The sequence below is a fragment of the Vollenhovia emeryi genome, unplaced genomic scaffold, assembly GCF_000949405.1.
Source record: "Vollenhovia emeryi isolate VEMERY1.0 unplaced genomic scaffold, V.emery_V1.0 DF939215.1, whole genome shotgun sequence".
NCBI lineage: Eukaryota > Metazoa > Arthropoda > Insecta > Hymenoptera > Formicidae > Vollenhovia > Vollenhovia emeryi.
Genome location: NW_011967151.1, coordinates 618,093 through 640,869, shown reverse-complemented (window position 1 = coordinate 640,869; position 22,777 = coordinate 618,093). Strand labels below are relative to the sequence as shown.

Below are 22,777 nucleotides of genomic sequence, written 5' to 3'. Positions count from 1 at the left end.
CGGCCGTTTATTTTCAGACGGATGCATTAATTAGGAACGCGGTAATGAGATGCGTGACGTGACGGCCGGGGCCGGGCAGGGCGGCGCTCGGCGGTCCCTCTAGCGGCGTCTCTCCCAAGCGGGGAGGTCGGGTGTGCTGGCTCCGCGCTCCGGGGTATATGCTGCGTGTCGCGCCGCGTTGGGGTTAACTGCGATTCCGCCGTGCATCGCCGCCGAGGTGCGTCACGCTGACGTTCGCCGACGACGACGTCGACGACGACGGGGGCCGCGGGAGGCGGCGAGCGGCGCACCGGCCGCGGGCCCGAGCGCACGAGGTCGCGACGATCCTCCCTCCCTCGCCCCCGGGAGCACCGCGCGCGCCGTCCCGCCCTCCCCCCCCCGTCTATCCCGTGCGAATCGTTCGACCCGCTAGGAAAATTCGCGCCGTCGAGAGACGCGCGTCTCTGCCGCGGGCCCGCGGCAACTCGCTCCTCCAGGTCGTACGACGGCGCAGCTGCGCGGCTCGACCGGGCGCGCGGGGGGGGAGGCATATGTCCCTCGAGCACGTCGCGCGACGTGACACTTGTTTGCATCTCGTTGAGACTCGCGCGGACGTGGCTCCGCGGGCCTGAGATGTTTACGTTTTCCACGTCGGATTAGAAGCCTCCTGGAGCCCCGCGGACCGAGACAATCCCGTTGATACCTGTTCTCATTTGCAGGAGGAGGAAGATCTTACGATGTTTCGTTTCTGAAAATAAAAGAGCAGAGACGATGACCGGAGACAGGCTGCGATCGCTGTGGTAGAATTTTATCATCGGGACTGAGGTACGTTTGTTTGACGAGACTTTTCGATCGTGAAGAACCGAAAGTGTACTTACTTTGCAGATCTGCCTTTTCCTCCATTATGCTGGCCCCGAGAGCGTCCGCTTTATTTGGAAACCGCTCAAGCTCGACAGAGATCGTGTCCATCGATCGCGCACGAATCCCCGATATATTTTTCGCAAAGGCATGAATACGAAATGGTGATAGATTAGTGATGTGCCTTTATCGTCGGTGTTTCAATTTTACTGCGACAGTAAGTCCGACGCTACACAAAGGATTCGGCTACTTAATCTCGATCAAGTCATTGAATTCTATAATTGTTGGTGATAAAGTTGACGGTCCTTTTTCTCTTTTGTAGGAAATGTCTTGACACATCTTGAGGAAAAGAGTGTATGTGATAAATATAAGTCTCTCGACGGCGCAGCCCGTACATACCGAAAGATGGACAGCTCCGAGTACGAAATGGTGAGAAACCTGACTCTCCTCTTCTTCTTCGAGCGTCTGATGGACAAGGGCGGCCCGCGTACGCTGCACGACCTAAGCTGCCAGTTCGGGGCTAAGGGATTCACGAAGGAGATGCGCCAGATAGCGGGGGGATCGCAAAGTGGCCTTAAGAAATTTCTGGCGCAGTACCCGGCGCTCTTTCTGATCGACGGCGAGTACGTGTCCGTCAATACGTTTCAGCCGGTCGTGGAGGAGGAGAGCGGGAACAAGTCGGGTAAGCGCGACTACGCCCGCGAGGCCGTGGAATACTTCACGAACAAGCTGCTGCAATACGGGGTGGGCACCGAGGTGCCTATCAAGAGCCTGCTGGGCCATCGGTCGCAAGCCTCGCCGGAGGTCAGGCATATATCCGGTCAGCACTACAAGGAGTTCCGTGATTTTCTCTCGAGGTACACGGACGCGTTCGTGGTCAGCGAGGATAACGTGATACTGAAACAGTACGAGGGCATGAAGCCGGAGCCGTTTCGCGAGCTGGAGCCCGATATCCCGATAGACCCGGACGTCACGGCGAAGCTGTTGGACTTCTTCTGCGTGTGCATCGAGCAGAAGGGCCCGGTTCTCATAGATCAGTTGTTCAGCACGGTCAATGAGAAGTTCACCCACGAGAGCTGGACGAGTATATTCAAGACGCCGCAGGATCTGTCCACTTTTATAAAAATGTTCCCAGACGCCTTCCACGTGCAGACCAATCTGGTGACGTTGATAGGCCGGCCCAAGTCCTCCGTGATGGAGCCCGCGGTCGCGAAGACGAAGGCCGCGGGCGGCAATCAGCGCGGTCAGAGCAACAACGTGGCGAACAACGCGTTGCCGATCGTCCCGCCGAGCAGGATCCAACTCTCCCAGCCGCCTTCGGATCGACTGGAGAACGTTTCTAACAACGTCGCGGCTCAGTCCAACTCGCTGCAGAACGCGTCGCCTGCTGTCGAGAACAATAATAATTCACCGCCCGTGAGTTTGCAGCAGCAGTCCCTGAAGCAGAGATTCAATACAATTGTCATGAGGACCCTGGCGGACAACACTGAGCGGGACCGTAGTCTACAAACCGCCCAGATGGGCGACACGTGGAAGATGAAGGTGATGCTGCAGACCAGGATAATAGCGACCACGCGGGAGAGTCTTCAGGTCGTGGAGGATATAATAAATCCGCGAAAGCCGCCCCCGGACGGCAAGGTGGTTGTCTCTTTCGATTGCGAGGGCATCAATCTTGGTGTCAAGGGGCAGCTGACTCTTGTACAAATCGGCACGATGAGCGGCCAGGCGTATGTGTTCGATTTGATCATGTGCCCGAGCCTCATTCAAGCTGGTGGTCTCCAGAAGCTGCTGGAGCATCCTAATGTTGTTAAGGTAAAAATACTATATGCACTATGCATAATTACTTGGCCAAGGTAGGCAACCGCTTTTGTGCCTGTAAACCTTGTGTTGCATTTTTTGCAGGTGATTCACGATTGTAGAAACGACAGTGTCAATCTGTACAATCAGTTTAAGATTACGTTAACGAATGTTTTTGACACGCAGGTATTTAATGCCCTTTGCTCTTTTTATATTGAAACAATGTATTATTACATTTGTACGGGATGGTAATATCTTTCGTAGGCTGCGCACGCAGTGCTGCAATTTCAAGAGACAGGGAAGCCTGTGTACAAAGTTAAGAACGTTAATCTCAACACTTTGTGCGATCATTATGGGGCTCCGTGTAATCCGCTGAAAGAACAATTGAAAAACATTTACCGTAAGGATCAACGTTATTGGTCACGGCGACCCATGACTCGCGACATGCTAATTTACGCGAGCAGTGATGTTTTGAGTCTTGTACCTCAAGTTTATAACGCCATGTCTAGGTACAGTTTTATTCGCTACTTTCTTCTGAATAATGGATTCTCACGAATAAAGGGCCAGTGCAAACTAATAACAGTTTTTGTATATTATTGACAGACTTATAAAGCCGGAAGTACAAGATCTTTTTGCAGAGCTGTGCGAAGAACAGATTCAAATGCACATAAGACCGTCGGAAGTAAAAGCACGTAAGAAGCAGCGAAAGGTCGAGACCGAGGTGGCGGATCTGAAAAAGCGAATGGAAGAAGCGACGAATAAAAATATTGTACTGAGCAATCGCGAAATTCGGCTTCTTCGCTACTTGGATCTTACCGAGGACGAGAAGGAAAAACTCAAAGGCAGCTATAAAGTTGCTAGAAAATTGGAAAAGCTAGAGAATATGGGCCAGGATAAGGCTGATAGCAGCGACGACGACGACGAGGATAAAACGGACGATCATGAGTATCAGAGCTTGGAAAGCTATACATCGGAAAATTCTCACTCTGGTAAAATATCAAAATGACAATTTGTCTTTCAGAGTACACAAGTTAGGATATAAAATTATAAAAGATTTAAGACGATACATGTTTAAAGTATTTTAAAAACATCGAAATTATTAAAATGTGCAAAAATATAGGTCTACCTCGCTGATGAGTTTTAGCAATTTGATCTAATTATACGATGAGTATAATTTGACGATCTGAAAATCAATTTTCAGGCGGCATATTGTCACCACGGAACGCCGATACTCCAAGTCTGACCGAGTCGATGCAAATGATGGACGAAATACTCTCGGACGGTCGGATGGACAAACTGGAGAAAATTGAGAAACTGGAAGCCATACTATCGGCTGTTACTAGCTCCGCGACCGACCAGCTTTCCGCCAACAATGCGGACGCGTCGCCTATCAAATGCGTCTGCATGTGTCAAGACGATAAGACCGACAATCCGCGGGCGGATCGCCCGGCCGCCGGAATTAGTGTGGCTTGTCAAACGCTTAGCACAGGTGATATAGTATTTACTAGAGTTTTTGTCAGCGAGGAGGAAAAAGAGAGAGTAAGATTATTGAATTCGCCAAAAAAGTAGGTATTACAGCTGCTGTGAAAGTAGAAAAGTTGCCATTTATAGGTTTTTTTATCAAACGGAACGATTGCATAAAAGAATTAAGTAGTTGAAATTTATCTATTTTATGTAATATATATAACAAGAGATTCATAGAGCAGAACTGGCGAAACTCACACAATGTTTTCCGACGTGTCTGCTCCCTTAAAAAAGTGTCTTAAATGGATAGGCCTTGTTATACATGCCTTTCCAGATCTGTCGGTATAATGATCAGATTTTTGGAAAAAGGTTATTAATTTTAATATGACGATATCGTACGTTTATTATCTGCTTGAAGATTACCTTTCTTTTACGAGCGTTTAAGAAAGACCGAATCGTTTCAGTGACAAGATATAACCGCGAACAAGGTTTTAACAGCCGCAGATCTTGTGATTTTTAACATACTTCAATTTGCGGCGTTTTACATTTGACTCGGGACTAAACTGCTGAAAGTTCTTTTAAAATGTTTCTTTAGAAAAAAAATATATATACATATGTACAAATATCAACAGAAGAATCATACTGTTTATATAAGGGTAACGATTGCTGACGCTTTTATTAGCGTTGCAAAGTTAACAAAATGCATATCTCACGCTTGCGAAATATTTTTTATGTGAAGTACTGCATTAAAATCGCTAATTTTTAAGTCTCATATGGCCTAGTTTGCGTCACTTATCAGAAAGGACGAATTGTTGGCAGTGATAGAAGCATAGCAGCGGTTGTTTAACAGACAAATGCTTTCTCTCCAAGATTTAAGCCTACGCACGCGAAAGAAACTTATGCAAACCTCTTCCTTACATCGATTACAAATATAACTTATTTTCGTATATAGCTATACAAGTGCCAATTTAATATAGAATATACAATAAACGGGTTAATACATTTTATATTTGTATTTAATTACGTGCTTGGTGAATAATTATGCTCGCACTTCCAATGAATGAATTAATAATCTGATAGTATTAAATAAGACAAACGCATTATTCGTGTTGCATAGATCTGCATTTATACACACTTCTAATAACATATCATTAAATAAGCAAACTGCCAGCGAGAGAAGTGACGATTTCGAGAGATTTAAATAAGTCATTGTCATCGTAAATTACCAGTGTTTTTAGTGCAATACTTTACACATTGATAATATACATTTAACATCGATCGCGTAATCCATCATTTAACAATTAAAAGCATACTATGAAGATATATAGCCGAAAGACAAAGTTATGTAAGCGAATCATTGACACGTTCTCATTTATCGATCGAGAGGCTCAACTAGTATCAAATTGTTCGACTATCTCGTGTATGTATACTACAATATATAAAGTATACTAGAAACTACTATAGTATATCTACGTTTCTTTGATCTAATCAAAACGCCGACTACTAGCAATATTTTTTATAAAATTCTTGAGAATGTGAGACAAGTACATCGGGTTTCTCTAGTATTTTAATGTAGATGTTTGATTATTATATTTCGTTATATAATTGGAAGGGAAACTAATAAGTGGATAATACTTATGTGGGAGTAATCCTTGTTGAAGTATGCGTAAACTGCGTTGTTACTAGAAAGTGCAATTTAGTTCATCGCAGAAATACATTTGGTACTCGAATTATTATTCTGGCAGCTGCGTGCATTACTTTGTATCATTTTGCACGCGTGTGTTTGCTAATTGCGAATAATTCTCGATATACAAAAATATCTGGAGAGATACTCGCGCTCTATACACAAATTATATTTAAGACGAAAATTCGACGAGAATATAAATCTCTTGTAAGAATGTAAAACAATCATACATCCTCAGGCTTGGATTTAATTTTAATTATGTTAAGGCCTCTTTTAAATGCCTTTTAAATTCTCGTAATACATATTTGTAATACAAATTTTTATAAATATATAATATAAATTATATATTTATAAATTTTACACGTATACAAATTTTCTGTATATTGATAATCAGTCATATTTTTTATCCCTTGCACTCATATATTGACTTGGGGATAATCTCCTTGACTTGGGATTATTGCGAATTTTAACTAAATTAATTCTTGTTGACATTAATTATTAATAACTTGTTAACCGTGAATTCAATAAACATGAAGGAGAAGGATTATATATACTTTTGGGTAATCAATTACAAAACGCAATCCACTTTAAGATTGTGCTCAGGATTGACACAAGAATTGTACAGTATTTGCTTGATGATAATATAATTTGCAGATTATTGATTGCATTGCTATTTGGTTCACCCTGATTTTCAGAAAAGAAAACGTCTTAATGCCATTCTTTATTTATTAACATACATTTTCTTTTCTTATTATTTGGGTGATTTGATTTTTATCAGCGATATTTTAAGGATGAAGTAAAAAAAGTACCATCTAAATTATTTTATAATGCATTTATATCAAGTCATAATAGTAATTATACTAAAAAAACAAGGAACGTCACGCAAATATTTATACGAAAGAATGCTGATTCATGTAATTAACAATGACTAATTCGATGCGTACAGATGCGAAGTAAAGTCTAAAACGAATATACGTAATAAAGAATATTAAAAAAGATTAATATGTGCATTTATTTCATTATACGCAGTTCCGACTATTTAGCATTTTTGCTAAATAGATATTACTTTTATACCTAACTGCATCTATATTTCATTATACATGTTTCCAAAAAGAGAAAAAGAACGACAATTTTTTTCTAATGCTGAAAATTGTTATCTACAGAAAATGTTATTTCATATTATTTCAGAAATATGAATAGTCTGCAAATAAAAGCACTAAATTTTTCTATATTTTTGTATCCTATATACGAATAAAAATATAGTATACCTGAATTTTTAGTGTTTATCTACAAGCTACAATACATTTATACATATAACCCTCAGTTATATTTCGAAGTTGTTTGAATATCTTCTAAAATCATATATGATTTTATAATTGATGTCATTTTCAGTAGATGTATGTCAAAATGACTATATTTGTAAACCAAAAAATTATTTAAGACGTAGTACAATCTTTTGGAATACAGTAAGGTTTACATATGGTATAATATATGTTTCCCTTGAATCGCCTTTCGAGAAAATCCTTCCCGCATAGTCTGTATACCTTGCTGAGCATAATTTATATTCCAACATATTTGTGTTTTCATGTGACAACATATTTATAACGCCTGGAGGTATACCACATTTTGAAAACATATCACAATATGGTGTCAGATTACAGAAATTTGCATCAAACATCACAATGACAGAGTTGCCAGCAATTAAAGTCTGCATTAACCGAAAAAACAGAACGCTTTCCTTTTCCTCCCTAAGAATGATAACACCTACTGGTTTACAAATTTCCCATACTTCTACCGTTCCATTTTCACTAAGAGATCCCTGTACAGTGGGAAATAGGTATGGGAATTTTAACCATCTTGCTGCAATAGCTGCCAATACAATTTTGCTAGAAAGGAAAGACAAAAAGATATATAGCTATGAAAAAGCTGCATTCAGACTAAAAAAAGTACGCACAAGATGTTATACAAAAACATATATAAAAACTTTTTGACAACTTAACATACCCATTAAGTTTTAACTTGGACTCAAGTTTTGCTAACATCTGTATTCTGGTCTCAACAGACATGACACCCCAAGTTATGAATCCTTTCTCAGCCGACTCGTAACATCTTATGATATCGCCGCTATAATAACGATACAATAATTAATTAAAATTTAAAAAATGCAGATAATATATATAAGGCAATATATGCATTCATACTTTGTTGCATTAGCCCATAGATTGTCATTATGTTTCCAATACATGCCCTCCACAGGTTTTTGCCACGTACCATTATAAAACAGATTATAAACTGAGGTATAATTCATTTTAGCAATATGTGAAAAATGTATTACATTCACACTCTGTTCTGTATCAATTAAATCTGATTTTTTTTCGCGAATCTCACGCAAGGTTCGTTGAGTTCTTGCTTGCTCAATTATTTCCATGTAAGGTAAAAGTATACAATTATCGGAGAAATCCATATATGTATTTATGAATACTATGTGACTCTGAAAGACGAAGAAATAGAAAAATTATTTTAACGAAGCTTATGATAATTCTTGGCGTTACATTATATAGTATGAATAACGTACGTTTAAGGACGACGCTAAGTTCCTCGCTGTTACAATATCTTCGGACCATATAGATACTATACTTATAGTGGGATTATCGCATACATGAGGTTGAATATCTTTCAATGATTGGAATGTATCAATAGTGAATAAGACTGAATGTCTCTTCATAATCCATAAAAATTTCTCTTTCACTTGATCTTGCACCCATATTTTATTTAGAGAATAATTGTCTGTTAATTTTAAAAAATTAACAGCTGCATACAAGTCCGAATCCTCAAGAATTATCATTTCTTTTCCTGTACAAATGTGCTCTGCATGAATACTGGTGCGAAAGTTCTTAATTATAGAAAAACGCATTTTTATGAATAACACATTATAATTTATGAACAATTTTTGTTACCTAAACCAATTAAACTTAACCAAGATTTTATTTTTGCATGAACGCTTTCAATTGTCGCGAAGGAAGAATTTGCGCTAGAATAATACAGAAAATGTCGAATATTATAAAAGTTTATAAAACATCAATTATTAATATTAAAAGTTTCCAACTTAGAAGTATAAAAATGAGCATTTTTTTAATAATTAAAAACTTTTACATAGATTTACTACATCGGATATAGCAAAAATGATCGTATTGCAAATTCTTTACATATATTAAAGAACGTAAGCAGTACATTGAAGGCTGTCTGGAACGTTACATCTAGAAAACAAAATGAAAGTAGAATTAAGATATGCAAGAAGATATATTACAATTGCAAGAATAATATTACTTGTACCTTTGTCACGCTTCATTTTTGTAGCATAAATGGTTAGATACTGTACAATGGTATCGATTATATCTACATGTTTAGAAATAGATTTGAAAATCGATATGTTTTCTTTAATTATATTTGCCATTTCCTCCATTCTGTACATGCAAAAAGAGAATATTAAAAATAACAAAAATGAAAAGTAACTTCTATTTAAAATAAATTTCTTTACCTCGTCGAATAATGAACCTTTTCATGAAACCTTACTGTTTTTGATAGTTTATATATTCTATCGAATGCCATCTAAAGATTCACATAAGGAGCAATGTTACAAAAAAGAACAACAGATTAACGTTCTATCTAATATTAGTATTAAATTTTATAACTTCTCCATAGCAACACGCATTGTTATATGCTTATCAATACTCACATTTTTGTTGTTATAGTAGTCTAGATTAGCATAATACTCATTTATAACTTCCACTCGTTCCATAATTGCTAGTTCGACTCAACAGTAGATATTTAAAAGGAAATTAAAGTTGCAATCGGTCTTTATCTTTGCGGAATATTCACAAGAAAGAATCAAAAGGACTAATACTTTACTGTCAAATTAAGGTCACATAAGACCTAAGAAGTGGGGATACTGTGAACAAATCACACATTGTTTATATTCACATTTATGTGTGTAGAAATGAAAACTTTCGCTATCTCTAAATCAAGTTTCTCGAGGAGCGATTCTGCACTTCTCTCGCTGCTGTGTCTCGTTCCTTGAATCCTTCATTTGTGAAATAAGATGTTTATTAATAAACAAATCTTGATTTCTTTTGTCAGATCTGAAAACTGTCACTGACAGCTACGAATGTTACTGTATGTCGCAGCTCGAAATACGGAAGTGAGGAAGTAAATCTAAGGGGGTGCATGGCGATATATGATTGATCTAACTGGATTGACAAAACGCTACAAAATTTTTGAACGGTATTTATTAACATATGTTTTTCTTGAATTACCTAATTCGAGTTTTACCACCAATCTCTCTGGGATCTAGAACTGGACTAGAAAGGTATTGTTAAAATTATTTTACAACGCATTTGTATGAAGTCATAATTATAACTATACTACAAGGAAAAACAAGGAACGTAAAAGTACAGGAGAGGATGCATATAACTTTTATAATTAATAATGATAAATTCATTGCATGTGGTCGCAAAGTAAAGTCCACACTGAATATACATACAAGTAATAAAGAGTATTATAAAAAGTTAATAAGTTTATTTACTGGCTTACATAAGTATTCATAACTAACTATTTAGCTAAACGTTTGTACACTTTATTCTTACATAAAGTTCTCCAAAAAAAGGAAAAAATCAAAACGTTTTTCCTTTCGATTCATGAAAATAAATATGTACAGGAAATGTTGCATATCATTCTAGAAATATAGTCTAGAGATAAAAGTTAATAACTAAATTTAGAAATATTGTTGTCACCTCACCATTAAATTTTACAAATCCCTCTATGCTATATGTACAAATAAAACTATACGACTACAAAACATTGCATGAATTTTTATAGTGTCTATCCACAAGCTGTAATATACTTATCAAATCATCATATTTCGAATAATTGAAAGGCACTTCTAAATTCATCTAGATCATATTAAAATAAATATATCAAATTAATTATAGTTGTGAACATACTTCTACAAAAATACTGTGTCATACATTATTAAAATTATTTAAGACGAATTATAATCTGTTGGGGCATAGTAAGTTGTTTATGTTGTTCAATATATGTTTCCTTTCGGTTGTTTTTGAAGAAAATCCCTTCTGCATAGTCTGCATATGTTGTAGTGCATAATTTCAATTCCAACCTACTTACGTTTTCATGTGACAACAAATTTATAACGCCTGGAGGTATGCCACATGTTGAAAACATATTACAATATGGTGTCAGAGCACAGAAATTTGCATCAAAAATTACAATGACAGAGTTGCCAGCAATTAAAGTTTGCATTAATCGTAAAAATAAAACATTTTCATTTTTCTCCTTAATAATGATAATCCCTAACGACTTACAAAGCGTTATCACTTCTATCGTTCCACTAGAACTATGCAATGATTTGTAGCAATGATTGTAGCGATGATTTTCGCATTTTCTATACCAAGTTTTTCAAGGAGTAATATTAACATATGTGTTCTTCTAGTTGCTGCGTCTCGTTCCTCCTTCTGAAATATTTTAATATCTTTCACTATGCATATATGCAACATTTAATTTGTGAGTACTTGTAATTTAGCCAACTACATGCTTTTAACTAAACCTGCGCATTGATATTTATTCTATTATTGACATTTAAGCGTCTATTAATATTGCGTAAACTTTACGTTATAATAATAAATTTGTATTCTTGTAAAATGTAAACTACATAGTTTCAAGTTTTTGCATTTTTCAATGCAACGTTGTTCTGCTGACCTTCTCACATTTACTCGTAGAATGAATAATATTATATGTAATAATACTAATTACCGCAATGACACGTTTAAATATTTAAGTGTACTTCGTAATATGTACAGTGACATTGCACATCAATTACCATGAATATGTACATACACATACGTGCATAGTATCAGTAGTTTTGAAATTGCGGTGTTTCTTCACTGCTGCTAGTTTTAATCAGGCAACCATAGAAGTATATACGCTAAAGTGAATCTACGGCTAAACTAAAATATAACGATTATACTTCAGAAATAATGGCTAGTAAGTTATAAAATATAAACAATATTATATATTTTACAGATAAAAAATTTCTTTTAGAAGAGATACAAAAATTCCTTATTGTTAATCTTCAAGATTATGTTATATAGTTTTTACAGATTTCACGAAGTGGCTATTGTTCTCATCGCCAACGCTAGTTATTTCCACCTCGCTAGTTTATCTATATTTCGTCTATTTTGCTGGTCCGCAATTTATGAAAAACAGAAAACCGTATTCGTTAAAACAGTTTATACGGTGCTACAATCTTTTTCAAATTGTTGCAAATTTTTTGATAGTGTTTAATATCATGACAAAGGGTAGACCGTTCGTCGCTTTGTGGAAATATTGTGAGCCATTTGATAAAATTTGCGATCGTTACACCGAAAAGGTATGTTAAACTTTTAAGTTGCCAAAAATAAAGAAAAACGCTTCAAATGTTTGGAAGTTAGATAATAAAAAATTATTACTCATACGACACGTAATAACATCGGTAAATTCAATATGCGAATATGAATAGATATAATTCTGCAAAAATGTTCTTACAGGAACTTGAAATTATATGCTGGGGACTAGTGCTTAAAGGTATTGATTTCACTGAAACCGTGATATTTGTATTAAGGAAAAAACATCGCCAGATCTCATTTTTACACACGTTCCATCATGTTTCTACGTTTATCGGTTTGTGGTTGGTCGTGAAATACTTCGCCCATAGTTTTCTTCTAACTCTAATAGCGCTCAATCCTTCTGTACACGTGATAATGTATTCCTACTATTTTCTGAGTACTTTTGGATCGAATATGCAACAAAAACTACTGCCGATCAAGAAATGGATTACTATTATACAAATGGTAAGCGTTGAATCTAATTTGTTGATATATTCGTTGATATTAAATATTGTTTTTATTAAAACAGATACAGATAGTATTCATAATGGTGGTCAGTTCGCAAGGTTTCATACCCAACTGTGGTAATATGAGTGTGAAATACTATTCTGTTTTCGCATTTTCGAGTGCATTAATGAACTTATTATTGTTTTATAATTTTTATAGTTCTCATTATAAAAAATCGAAAAATATCTGATTGTGAGGTACAATTTTGTTGAAAGTGCATTGTTGTTAGCTCGACAAAACACGTGTTTCTTCTATGTAATCAATTGAATCTGTATCTATTGTAATCAAATATTAAATTTGTGTTTGAGTGCGTATGTGTATGTGCTGCTATTATCTCATAATTTTGTCACTTTACCCACCGTTTATCGCACAACCAATCAATCCCCACGTAATGGTGGAGGCTCCCACATTCAGAGACTTGGTTCTTGAATCATTCAAAAGAGAAATGTATGCATGTCGATTGGCTAAAAGCCATGCAAATTTGCAACTCTTTAACTTTTTTTAAACGGTAAAGTATAAATGCCCAATTAGCCAAAGATATATACATATGAAGGTAAAGTTTAAATGCCCAATTAGCATAATAATCCAGATACCATGCATGTCTAAAAGACATCGTTAAGACGGCACTAAGTTGTCTCTTAAACATGTACGTCTAAAAGTATTTTTAAAGATATCTTTATGTGACGTTTTTTACACGTGCAGTCCTATTTGGGGATATAAAAATTTTGTTCTTAAACTTAAATCTCTCCGTTCTTTTTTGGATCTGTTGAAGATTCAGTATTATTCTAGCATAAAGAATAATAGTGAGCATCACACATATATTAAATTTCTTATTATCTTTCTTTCATTTGGCCGGAATAGCGAGCTTTCGATCTGTACACGTAAGCCATTTAATTTGTATTCAAGCCCGCTGTAGACGATTTTTCCTGCTGGATTGCTTGCAATTTAATAAATTACTATCATTGCACCACTCAGGATTTCACGTAATTTACTAAATCGCAAGCAATCCAGCAGGAAAAGTAGCATCGTCTGCAGCGGGCTTTACACGAATGTTTCCACGGAACAGACAGTTTTAAATTTAAGTGCAAGAGGTGCAAAAGTGCAGAATCACTGTGAACTAGTGCAGCCAGTTCAGCTGTAAAGAACAGACCCGATAACACATGCGTATTCGCCGGTGCGTCATGGACAGACACGCGGGTGTTTCCGCACAAATGTTACTTTACGCTCTTTACAGTTGCTTACAGTTAACAGATCTCCCCCGTGGAAATGCGATATGTTGAATGTTGCATTTCTTACGCGCGTAATAAAAATACACCTGTGCTTACGCGCGACACTCGCGAGGCATGACGAGTCGCGCGAGATAACCTTCGCACTTTGCGCGCATCACGTTCGAAAGAGGCGATCGCACTCGTTTCCACCCGGCGGTCCCTGGAGTGTGTTGTTTTTCGGCAACAATTCTCTGGAGAGCCTTCGGAGCTTGTACAATGAGTAGTTAGTAGCTTTACTGATTTCACCTTAATTTGTTTCATAGATAAACAAAATATTAGTCATGCCCGATTCATTTAGTTTTAACTAGGTAACTGAATACATGGCGAGGAAGTGCGTGTGTGCAGAGGTATGTAAGATACGCTTACGAGATCTTTCTTCCACAGCAAAGCCGAGAAACTTTGCCGGCTGGAAGTAGTCTCGGTGTGTAGCAAGAAGAATGATGTGATACAGTTTGCGAAGGAGAAGGGACTCGTTGTTAATGAATGGCCGCTCGCCAACAATCCACGGGACTTTCACATCGGGATAGTCGTTGGCTTCGGCCACCTGATACCGTTAGACATTATAAATTCTTTCCCGCTGTAAGTCGTGTTATTTACCTTCAACATGTTCAGTCTCTATAAAAATATATAGTGTTATAACGCGCAATTAATGCATACATCCTTTTGTCACAGCGGTATGTTGAACATTCACACTAGTCTGCTGCCACGATGGAGAGGAGCGGCTCCCGAAGCTTACGCCTTGATGAACGGAGACACTCAGACGGGAGTTACGCTTATGAAAGTGGCGAAAACGTAAAGTCTCTTTAAAAATTTGCTCCCTAAAATATGCTAAAGCTGAAAGGAAATGCCAGAGAATGTGTAACGGGTTTACATAGGTTTCTCTCCCTAAAAGAAAAGATTTAAAATACATACACATATATTTTGTATCTTTTTTTCCAATTTCTTTTATTCGATAAAGAAATATCAAGTGCCATTTATCCAAGTTTTATTGGTAAAGAGATAAATATAATCTTAATATTATCTGAACCATAGATTTAGATCGACAGACAGTTTTTCATTACCTCTATGTCATTGCAGGTTTGATACTGGAGATATAGTAACACAGGAGAAGATAGATATTCATGCAGATGAAACTCTACCGGAATTGAAGATGAAGTTAGCAGAGCTGGGTGCAAATGTTTTGATCGATGCGATGGGAAAATTGCCGCAAGTGTTATCTTCCTCGAGGCCTCAGGGAAAATTAGGCATAACTTATGGTAATTTGCCTTTGCCATTAAGATAGAACGATGTTTCGACTACTTAAATGATTTCATGGATATCTCTTGATTACACATTTGTAGCACCTAAAATTACATTGAAGATCTCTGTAGTGAATTGGGACGAGATGACGGCGAAGAATGTTTATGATCTGCAACGTGCTCTTCTAGGAAGGTACCCGTTAAAAACCAAGTTTGATGGCACGAATATAAAATTGTTGGATGTCCGGCCGACGTCGAAGTCGGTAGATGAAAAAAATGCGGATGTGCCAGGTAATTAATCGTTATTCCTGCATGATTCGCTGTGATACTGAGTTAGTATCGAGGATTGAAAACGGTCTATTCCTAGGGAGAAAATTAATTATCTGAAAATGTAATTATTGCATATTTGAAAATAAAATGTGCGTGATTAACGTGAAAAGCCTCTTCCAGGTCGTGTGACATTTGATCGGGAGAACAAAGTGTTAGTTGTGACATGTAAAGGACCAAGTTGGATTTCAGTATCGAAAGTAATTGTGGAAAGTCATTCAGCTATGAGTGCGACGTCCTTTGCAAACGGATATTTACGAGGTAGAAAGAAAGATTGGATATTATTTCAGAGTAATGTTACATAATCTACAGCGCTGCTTCTGACTCCAACGCTGGTCTTTTGTAAATCTATGACAATTTCATTTAGAAATAGATCATGAACATAAAATTTTTATTGACTACAATAGTATTTAACTTAGAATGTACAAAATGTAATATTGACGCAGCGACTATTGCAATAAAAAAAATTACAGATTATATATATCAATGTTTCTTTAAATGTTCGATACGAGAAATTGCTTTTTGCTCTAATCTTGTAATTTAAAATAGTATCATTCTTGTCTCATGCGAAAATATTCTTTTGTATATTCTTTTTGTTCCTTGCTATAAAATTTATTTAATATATCTCTTTGCGTAGATCTGTTATATAAAACTACAAAGCGTTAAGAAAAAATCAGTGAAAGAAATGACAAGAAATAAGTAGCGCGAACTATACTAAGATTCAAATGAATCAGTTTTAAGTGGAATTTGTAGATTCTCATAGAATTCGGTTTTTCTTTAAATTACAGCAAAGTTTCTCTCTTGTGATTTCGTATCTTACAAAAAAACAGAATAACACTGAAGGCCTTATTTATATAAACGTAGAATTGGAGCTGCAGATAGAAAATTGTTGATATTAAGTCTCAGTTTCAGAGGCCTGAAATAAAAGAAATATTTTTGCTATAAAAAAATCACTTTCTTTTATTACATTTAGTGTGCCAATGATATATATCCACATTGACAATATTAAGCGGAAGACACAAAATGGAGTTCAGAATGCTTCAAGACATTATTCTAGTTTGCTGTACACCACAAAATAAAAATAAATATAATAATTTAATTTCCATTAGACAAGAAATTTTTCTGTTCCTATTCCCCTGCAATATCAATTTTTGCAATTTTCGCAATACAACGTATCTATCTTTTCTATTTGATTTACCTTGTGAAACCAGCTCAATCAAGTTATTCATGTACATTTCAGATTAAGGTACTTAATATTTTGTCAGATTTAGTTTTATTGTCTCTATTAATTCGATGTATGTATATGTAATCATCTTAATTTATTGTTCGTTCATATGATGGATAGAAAAAGATAAAGGAGTTATTATCTAAAAAATAGTTTCTTTTACACTGTACTGCTGTCTAGTAAAAATTTCTACATATATATGCATATGTAAGCAAAATAGAAAGTACATTAATCCAATATTCAAAAATATTGATGTCTATGAACAGTAAAAATTTATGAACTTACACTAGGATCGCAGTCGGCACAGTGCCATGAATAGCCTCTCCTTTTCGGAGACTTTTTCACAGGAGGATCTAAGCATGTAAAGTGATAGCATTTCTTACATTCGTCACACCTAAAACAGATATTAAATGCATAACAATAAAGAATCATTATAATGACCTTTCTTAATTAGTTTTTGTGCAGTGCCTATTATTTTAAGATTTCAGTTATCAGTTGTTGTAATTTTTAATACTAACATAACGAGATTTTGGTTGGTGCCGGGAGAATCACAGACGTTACACTGCGTCATAAGGTCCGTATCTTTCCCTCTCTTCGTTCCCGTCGACAGTCGACCACTGCTATTCATGGATACATTCATCGGGGACACGTTTGCAGCCGGAGGTGGCACAGGCGGTGGTGGCAATGTAATCTCAGTGCTCGAAGTGGCCACAAACATTTGCGGGCTCGATTCCGAATCTGTATGTCCCTCCGGTCGACGAATCGGTTTTATCTGCATTCGATTAATTAACGTTATTAATATTCGAATCGACGATAAAATAAATGATAAAATAAAGTAGAAAAATATTAAATACTTTTATTGTAATCCTTCTATGAACCTCTGGTTGACTTTGAACTTCTGGATTTTCGACATCTAAACTTTTTCTTTTATGCTTCCTTTTCCTCTGTTTGATCCCAGTTATCGGATCCGGAGAATATCTCTTATGCTTTTCTCTAAAACAAAATATTAAAAGCATTAAAAGATTTACTACTGACTTCTATACAAATATGATGAGCATATAAATTATTTCGCACACACCTTCTTCTTTTTTTGCCACTTCTTTGTGAGACCACTTCCGTTCCATCCGCTGAAGCTACCATATATTCCGGTGAACCTTCTCTTACGGTGATATTATTAACAGATTGTTGATTGTACACCGACTCAGATACTTGCGTAGGTTCTACGGTTGACGGTTGCGGCCCCATTGGTTTAATAGTTAGCTGTGAAAGTATATTCGTTTATTCATATACTAACGTCGCCAAACGAAATCTTTTCTTCATCTGTAAAATGAGTACCTTTGGTGTCGTATGCGTATCAGGAGCAGTAACGTTTGTTACATTACTGGCAGGATTTTTCGATGTGGTAGGCGTACTTGCTGCCATAGCTGCTTGCACTTCCTGTGGCGGTGTAGGCGTCGAGTTGGTCTCATCCTTACAATGTCTTAATTTACGTGGTGCTGATGTGTCCACACGCTCGACTTCCGATCCCGAGGACTCCTTGTCGCACTCGGAACATTGCCTGTAAATTATATTAAAAAAAAAATTCAACAAAAGTGAAATGCCACGGCATACGCATTTTTCTTACATACCAGCCCATCTGTCTCGTTTTCTTCGGCATTCGTGTTAAGGGCGGACTCAAGCAAGATAGGTGATAGTGCAAATGGCACGTGTCGCACTTGGCGAGGAGATGTTGATTGGTCGATCGTCTGCAGATGCCGCACTGATGCCGCAAGGTCGTCAGCTCGTTTTTATGATTTTGTTCTTGCGCCTGGCTACTCAACACTCTACCCTCGCGTATACCTTCGACGCCTTTGCCCACGGGGAGTGGAAATCCAACACCCATCTTCAAGGCGGCTGCCGTAGGCACGCCTAATCCCGTACCTGTAAAAAACGATTTATGTAGGCGGTATATTAAAAAATTCCGGCGTCACGTCTTACCGAGCGTGGGTGCTATTCTTGGCTTCACCAGATCGGCGATCGACGGCAGAGGCTTCACGAAACCGGCGCTTTTAAGTACTTGATGATACAACTCAATCTTCTCTTTCAACGTCACGTTTACTCGAATCTGCTCCTCATTGTCCTTCATCACTTCGTCGTACTTTCTGTCCAATCTCTGTTGCTCGTTCAGTAACTGCGAGTTGATATCGAGAAGTTCTTGCAGCCGCCTCTTCATTGACGTCACGCGTAAATTCCGATCCAAATAATAGCCGATAAATTCTACGCTAAAAGCGGGAGCGATATGCCACTTTTTCCTAACGTCGACTAACGCCACCAGCTGGGACTCTTGTGCCTCTAGCGCAGCCGTATCCACGCCCATTAATTCGGCCTTTCTTGCCAATTGACGGCAAGCGGAAGCGGATGTAGTTAATAAACGTGGCATCTTCTGTGTCGGCACTACAATTAATACATATTTAGACATGTGCCTAAGAATGTACAATATTCGAGAGAACATCTCAACGTACCCCACGGCGGCGGACGCGACGCCTTGTGAGCTAAATACTTGTGCCTGTGCTTGGCCAACTTCCTCTGAATCCTACGCTGCTCGTCCGTGTCCAGATGATTAGGTTGCTTCAACATCTGTTGTCGGTACTGCGCACGCATCTGCAAAGCCAGCCAATTGCGCCTACGTCTACGAACGAGAGATTTATCCGAGTGCAATTTGCAGTGTGCATAGAACGGATCAGCTTGATCGACCTCCTCGCTGTGCGCTTCGGACAGTAAACCCTCTCTTTGCGCGCTGCAACAATCATGCCTCGTGTATTATATCCGCAGCACAAACTCTGATAATAATATTCAGATGTAATCTCAATCCAAGTATTACCAGGTTACGTGAAAATACGTATGACACATCCCGGCATCGCATTCGATACACACGCCTGTGCGTGCGTAACACGAGTCCTCGCATAGAGAACATGTCTTCGCGCCCCACTTACTGTACGCCATTTCGAACAGTGTCACGCTCGACAAACGGTCGACCTGTAAAATACATAAATTAAATTAATCTCAAGACATAAAATTACGCGGGAATACACAGCACGAGATTCACTTGCCTCGCCAAAGGCAACGCCGGGCACGTAGAGAGCACACACTAGGTGAACCCATTTTCCGACGTCTGTCTCCTTGAAAATGCCGCCCTTGTTGGGACAGAGCTCGCACGACGGATCCTCGATTCCCGCGCTGCAAGCCTCGCAGAACCACGGTGCCGATTGGCACAACGAGTCGGTGCTGGAGAAACTCTCCACGTCGGAGACACCGTAACAGCCTAAAATTTTATTTTCACATGCAAAACGTGCGCGCGGCAATCCTCGAGAGATAAATGCGCCATTAATTTCAAACTAATAAACCACCTTCGTGAACGCTGACTCCGCAGCCGTCGCACTCGACGATCTCATTTATATCGTCGCTCCTGTCTCCCAGGCAACCGCAGCAAATCAGCACCTTGCTCAGTTTGTCGTCGAGAGGGGCGCCCTTTAGTGCCTGCTGGCGAGCTTGTTCGATCACGTCTCCTATAGTTAAGCTGATGCCGTCTTTTCCTCTCAACAGCGGGTCCTCCAACGAATCGTCGGATTCTTCGGATGCATCTTCTTCTGCAAGTAAAATATATCTTAAACAGCTTCCGGATCGCCGCAAATGGGCTTCTTCCTTTCCTTATATATCCTTTTTATATTTACAACCAAACTTCCACAATCATATTTTGTGATATACGCGTCACATTGTCAGCGCAGTGCCTTTTTGTATTACTCTCTTCTAATGCCGTATCAAAATAGTATGACTTTGATCTTGGTTTATAGCTGCTTATTTATTGCAGCCAACCGAATTCGCTATAACATAGTTCTCTGAGTGAAGTCCAGAGATGGATGTCAAACTCCTGTGCTCTTTAGTTTAATATCAGTGACGTAATATTGTAAATTTTCGAGAAGAATTTTACTCCGTTTGTAGTGACTTGCGTTGACTTGGTTTTGTGGTCAACATACTTTTGAGTCGCGACGTCCTGTAATCAAACTTGTAGATTGTTCAAATCATTGAGAAGGACCACAACCCGTATGGTCGAAACGTCGGATTTAACTAAAGAAACCACCTGCCTAAAGTCGTCTAACAATTCTTTCTAATCAACTACTGGCGATTCGCGTTGTTTCGTTGTTAAAAACACCACGTAAAGCAACTTGGCAGTCGCAGCGTCAACAGCACCAAGCTCACCTTTCCCATCGTTAGAATCCACGGAATCGTCGTCCGACTCTTCGCAGTGATCCTCGATCCTGAAGTCACTGTCGTCCGAGCTCTCGCCGAGGTCGAAGTCGAGCAGCGACTGATGCGCCGATTCCACCGGCTTCACCCTCCTCTTTTTCGGGTCTCGCTCAACTGAAAACGGGCAAACTCCAGTCACACCTCCGGAACGCAACGTTCCACGCGCGAGAACGAAACGCGGAAACGGTCGACGGACGGTGTCGCGCGGGCGGCCGCGTCGACGCGACATCCCCGCGCGAGAAGCTAAATACAGCGCGAGCCAGGTTCTAGGTTATGGCCGTTCAACTTCGCCGTACGTACATGTGCTGGACATGATGCCGTCGGGGCTCGGGACGCTCCTTCGGCGCACGACCGGTCGCGGGTCCTCGTCGCGGTTTCTCGTCAGATACGACCGACGTGTCGACGCCGCTGCATCTCTTTCCCCCGGGAGTCTCCGTATCCCCCCCGTCGAGCAACGCTACCCGCAAAACGCACGTACACGCACGTACGTTGTACAAATACGCTCGCGCGCGCGCGCGCGCGTACACGCACCGCCGATAATGCGTTAGGTTAATTTGCGTGTCGGCAAATGAGGTTGGCGCAATAATAAAGTAATTGATTATGGTTATTATCGCGCACTCACAAAGGGCACGCCGGGCTTGTTATCGTCATAATGCCGAAACATTTAATAATGCATCAATTGCAATAATAATAATAATAGAAACAAACGCGCGCGCGCGCGCGCATCGCAAACACAGGCGCCTCAAAAATGGACATTGATAAACTTGTAGGACATGTAATTGGCTGCAGCGCATTTAGCATTAATCAAATAATACAACTAATGTTGTTCATAATGTTTGCTTAATAACTTGAGCGATAATTCGACAATGCCACGGCAGTTGTAACATCATTCGGCGACACGGGTTGGGACGGGGGGGGGGGGAGGAATAGAATAGGTGCATCACGCAAGAGATGTTAAACGGACGGAATATGACGGGGATACGCGTGTACAGCGCTCGCGTAAAAATATGAAACGAGCGAACAATCCGCGTCAACGACTTGGCGTATTTACTTGACGTTTCGACGAGTGCCCAGATGTTCCGCGCGAGCGAACAACCCTTTAGGTTCACCCCGGATCACGTCGCTCTCCGAGGGCGAGTCTCGTTAACCGTAGTTCAGGCCTCCCGATCTTTCTCCGTCCTGTTATCCAAGAGGAGCCCCGGGGAGTCAATTAATCTTTCGGTCAGCCGTTAATCGACGCTCGTGGGACCGGCCGTTAATCGACAGCTCTCGAATTTCTCTCGGTCCCCGATCGTCGGGGACCCCGGAGTGTGTCTACGCGAGCGCGGGAACGACCGCAGCGCGACTTACTCATGGTCTTGTAGAGGAATCCGACGTCGTCGTCCTGAGACATCTCCCCGCCGTGGTGGGCCACCGGGACGCGAAACGTAGACGCGGCTACCTTCACCTCGGACGAGGGTCTCGGGGGGCCGTCCGCACCGCCGCCTCCCGGGGATTCACCGCCGCGAGAGAGCGGGTCGTGGGCTCGCGGGGACGCGTCGAGCGGAGAGGTGCGATTGTCTTATCGCCCCGGCGTCGATGATCCTGACCGCAACGGCGGCGTCCGTGCACCCGACGACGCACGCGGCGCCGACGCGCCATGATGCAGCTTTGCGCGAGTCCTTTCGCGGGAAGTTCAAACTTGCCGGCCGCGCGAACCTTCGCGCGGC

At 39.6% G+C, this 22,777-nt stretch overlaps 5 protein-coding genes across 9 annotated transcripts; 3 read left to right on the top strand and 2 right to left on the bottom strand.

Moving 5' to 3' along the window:
- Positions 1-50: 50 nt before the first annotated feature.
- On the top strand, positions 51-6,780 carry LOC105560986. Its single transcript, XM_012010581.1, has 8 exons — positions 51-217; positions 699-804; positions 865-1,054; positions 1,160-2,649; positions 2,740-2,820; positions 2,899-3,143; positions 3,238-3,623; positions 3,836-6,780. Exons 4-8 carry the CDS (start codon positions 1,243-1,245, stop codon positions 4,201-4,203), a joined length of 2,487 nt encoding a protein of 828 aa, XP_011865971.1. The 5' UTR covers positions 51-217; positions 699-804; positions 865-1,054; positions 1,160-1,242; the 3' UTR covers positions 4,204-6,780.
- Positions 6,781-6,872: 92 nt separating this feature from the next.
- LOC105560987 lies at positions 6,873-10,802 on the bottom strand. The gene is made up of 9 exons (XM_012010582.1): positions 9,519-10,802; positions 9,321-9,391; positions 9,116-9,246; positions 8,946-9,039; positions 8,740-8,813; positions 8,358-8,635; positions 7,984-8,273; positions 7,787-7,906; positions 6,873-7,668 (listed from the first exon to the last, which is right to left on the bottom strand). The coding sequence occupies exons 1-9, from the start codon at positions 9,579-9,581 to the stop codon at positions 7,215-7,217; spliced, it is 1,575 nt and encodes a 524-aa protein (XP_011865972.1). The 5' UTR covers positions 9,582-10,802; the 3' UTR covers positions 6,873-7,214.
- Positions 10,803-11,721: 919 nt separating this feature from the next.
- Positions 11,722-13,046, top strand: LOC105560982 (elongation of very long chain fatty acids protein 4-like). 2 transcript variants are annotated; one of them, XM_012010574.1, is made up of 4 exons: positions 11,722-11,839; positions 11,956-12,224; positions 12,382-12,684; positions 12,749-13,046. In XM_012010574.1, the coding sequence occupies exons 1-4, from the start codon at positions 11,833-11,835 to the stop codon at positions 12,914-12,916; spliced, it is 747 nt and encodes a 248-aa protein (XP_011865964.1). In that variant the 5' UTR covers positions 11,722-11,832; the 3' UTR covers positions 12,917-13,046. The 2 variants fall into 2 exon arrangements, with proteins under 2 accessions (XP_011865964.1, XP_011865963.1); XM_012010573.1 differs by having other exon boundaries at positions 11,947-12,224.
- Positions 13,047-13,850: 804 nt separating this feature from the next.
- LOC105560984 (methionyl-tRNA formyltransferase, mitochondrial) lies at positions 13,851-16,664 on the top strand. 2 transcript variants are annotated; one of them, XM_012010576.1, is made up of 7 exons: positions 13,851-14,217; positions 14,379-14,573; positions 14,667-14,786; positions 15,072-15,250; positions 15,335-15,523; positions 15,683-15,820; positions 16,533-16,664. In XM_012010576.1, the coding sequence occupies exons 1-7, from the start codon at positions 14,000-14,002 to the stop codon at positions 16,541-16,543; spliced, it is 1,050 nt and encodes a 349-aa protein (XP_011865966.1). In that variant the 5' UTR covers positions 13,851-13,999; the 3' UTR covers positions 16,544-16,664. The 2 variants fall into 2 exon arrangements, with proteins under 2 accessions (XP_011865966.1, XP_011865965.1); XM_012010575.1 differs by having other exon boundaries at positions 13,852-14,217; positions 15,683-16,664.
- Positions 15,522-22,552, bottom strand: LOC105560985 (PHD finger protein 14). 3 transcript variants are annotated; one of them, XM_012010579.1, is made up of 14 exons: positions 22,419-22,552; positions 21,021-21,182; positions 20,171-20,410; positions 19,874-20,085; positions 19,645-19,799; positions 19,286-19,560; positions 18,762-19,217; positions 18,413-18,704; positions 18,120-18,342; positions 17,863-18,044; positions 17,639-17,777; positions 17,303-17,556; positions 17,070-17,178; positions 15,522-15,595 (listed from the first exon to the last, which is right to left on the bottom strand). In XM_012010579.1, the coding sequence occupies exons 1-14, from the start codon at positions 22,459-22,461 to the stop codon at positions 15,590-15,592; spliced, it is 2,748 nt and encodes a 915-aa protein (XP_011865969.1). In that variant the 5' UTR covers positions 22,462-22,552; the 3' UTR covers positions 15,522-15,589. The 3 variants fall into 3 exon arrangements, with proteins under 3 accessions (XP_011865969.1, XP_011865967.1, XP_011865970.1); XM_012010577.1 differs by lacking the exon at positions 15,522-15,595 and adding an exon at positions 15,849-16,475 and having other exon boundaries at positions 22,419-22,550; XM_012010580.1 differs by lacking the exons at positions 15,522-15,595; positions 22,419-22,552 and adding exons at positions 15,849-16,475; positions 21,369-21,583.
- Between the last annotated feature and the right edge of the window lie 225 nt (positions 22,553-22,777).

Bases quoted from the DNA above. Each gene is read 5' to 3' on its own strand.
- LOC105560982 (XM_012010573.1), top strand. The intron at 12,225-12,381 runs GTATGTTAAACT...ATGTTCTTACAG, and splicing joins GCGATCGTTACACCGAAAAG to GAACTTGAAATTATATGCTG. The intron at 12,685-12,748 runs GTAAGCGTTGAA...TTATTAAAACAG, and splicing joins GGATTACTATTATACAAATG to ATACAGATAGTATTCATAAT.
- LOC105560986 (XM_012010581.1), top strand. From the start codon at position 1,243: ATGGACAGCTCCGAGTACGAAATGGTGAGAAACCTGACTCTCCTCTTC. The intron at 2,650-2,739 runs GTAAAAATACTA...CATTTTTTGCAG, and splicing joins AGCATCCTAATGTTGTTAAG to GTGATTCACGATTGTAGAAA. The intron at 3,624-3,835 runs GTAAAATATCAA...ATCAATTTTCAG, and splicing joins ATCGGAAAATTCTCACTCTG to GCGGCATATTGTCACCACGG.
- LOC105560985 (XM_012010577.1), bottom strand. From the start codon at position 22,461: ATGTCTCAGGACGACGACGTCGGATTCCTCTACAAGACCATGA. The intron at 20,411-21,020 runs GTGAGCTTGGTG...TTTTACTTGCAG, and splicing joins GGATTCTAACGATGGGAAAG to AAGAAGATGCATCCGAAGAA. The intron at 17,778-17,862 runs GTGTGTGCGAAA...ATTTTGTTTTAG, and splicing joins AGTGGCAAAAAAAGAAGAAG to AGAAAAGCATAAGAGATATT.
- LOC105560984 (XM_012010575.1), top strand. From the start codon at position 14,000: ATGTTGAATGTTGCATTTCTTACGCGCGTAATAAAAATACACCTGTGC. The intron at 14,574-14,666 runs GTAAGTCGTGTT...CTTTTGTCACAG, and splicing joins ATTATAAATTCTTTCCCGCT to CGGTATGTTGAACATTCACA. The intron at 14,787-15,071 runs GTAAAGTCTCTT...ATGTCATTGCAG, and splicing joins CTTATGAAAGTGGCGAAAAC to GTTTGATACTGGAGATATAG.
- LOC105560987 (XM_012010582.1), bottom strand. From the start codon at position 9,581: ATGGAACGAGTGGAAGTTATAAATGAGTATTATGCTAATCTAGACTAC. The intron at 9,392-9,518 runs GTGAGTATTGAT...GTGAATCTTTAG, and splicing joins ACTACTATAACAACAAAAAT to ATGGCATTCGATAGAATATA. The intron at 8,814-8,945 runs GTAAATCTATGT...GTATTATTCTAG, and splicing joins TTTTTGCTATATCCGATGTA to CGCAAATTCTTCCTTCGCGA.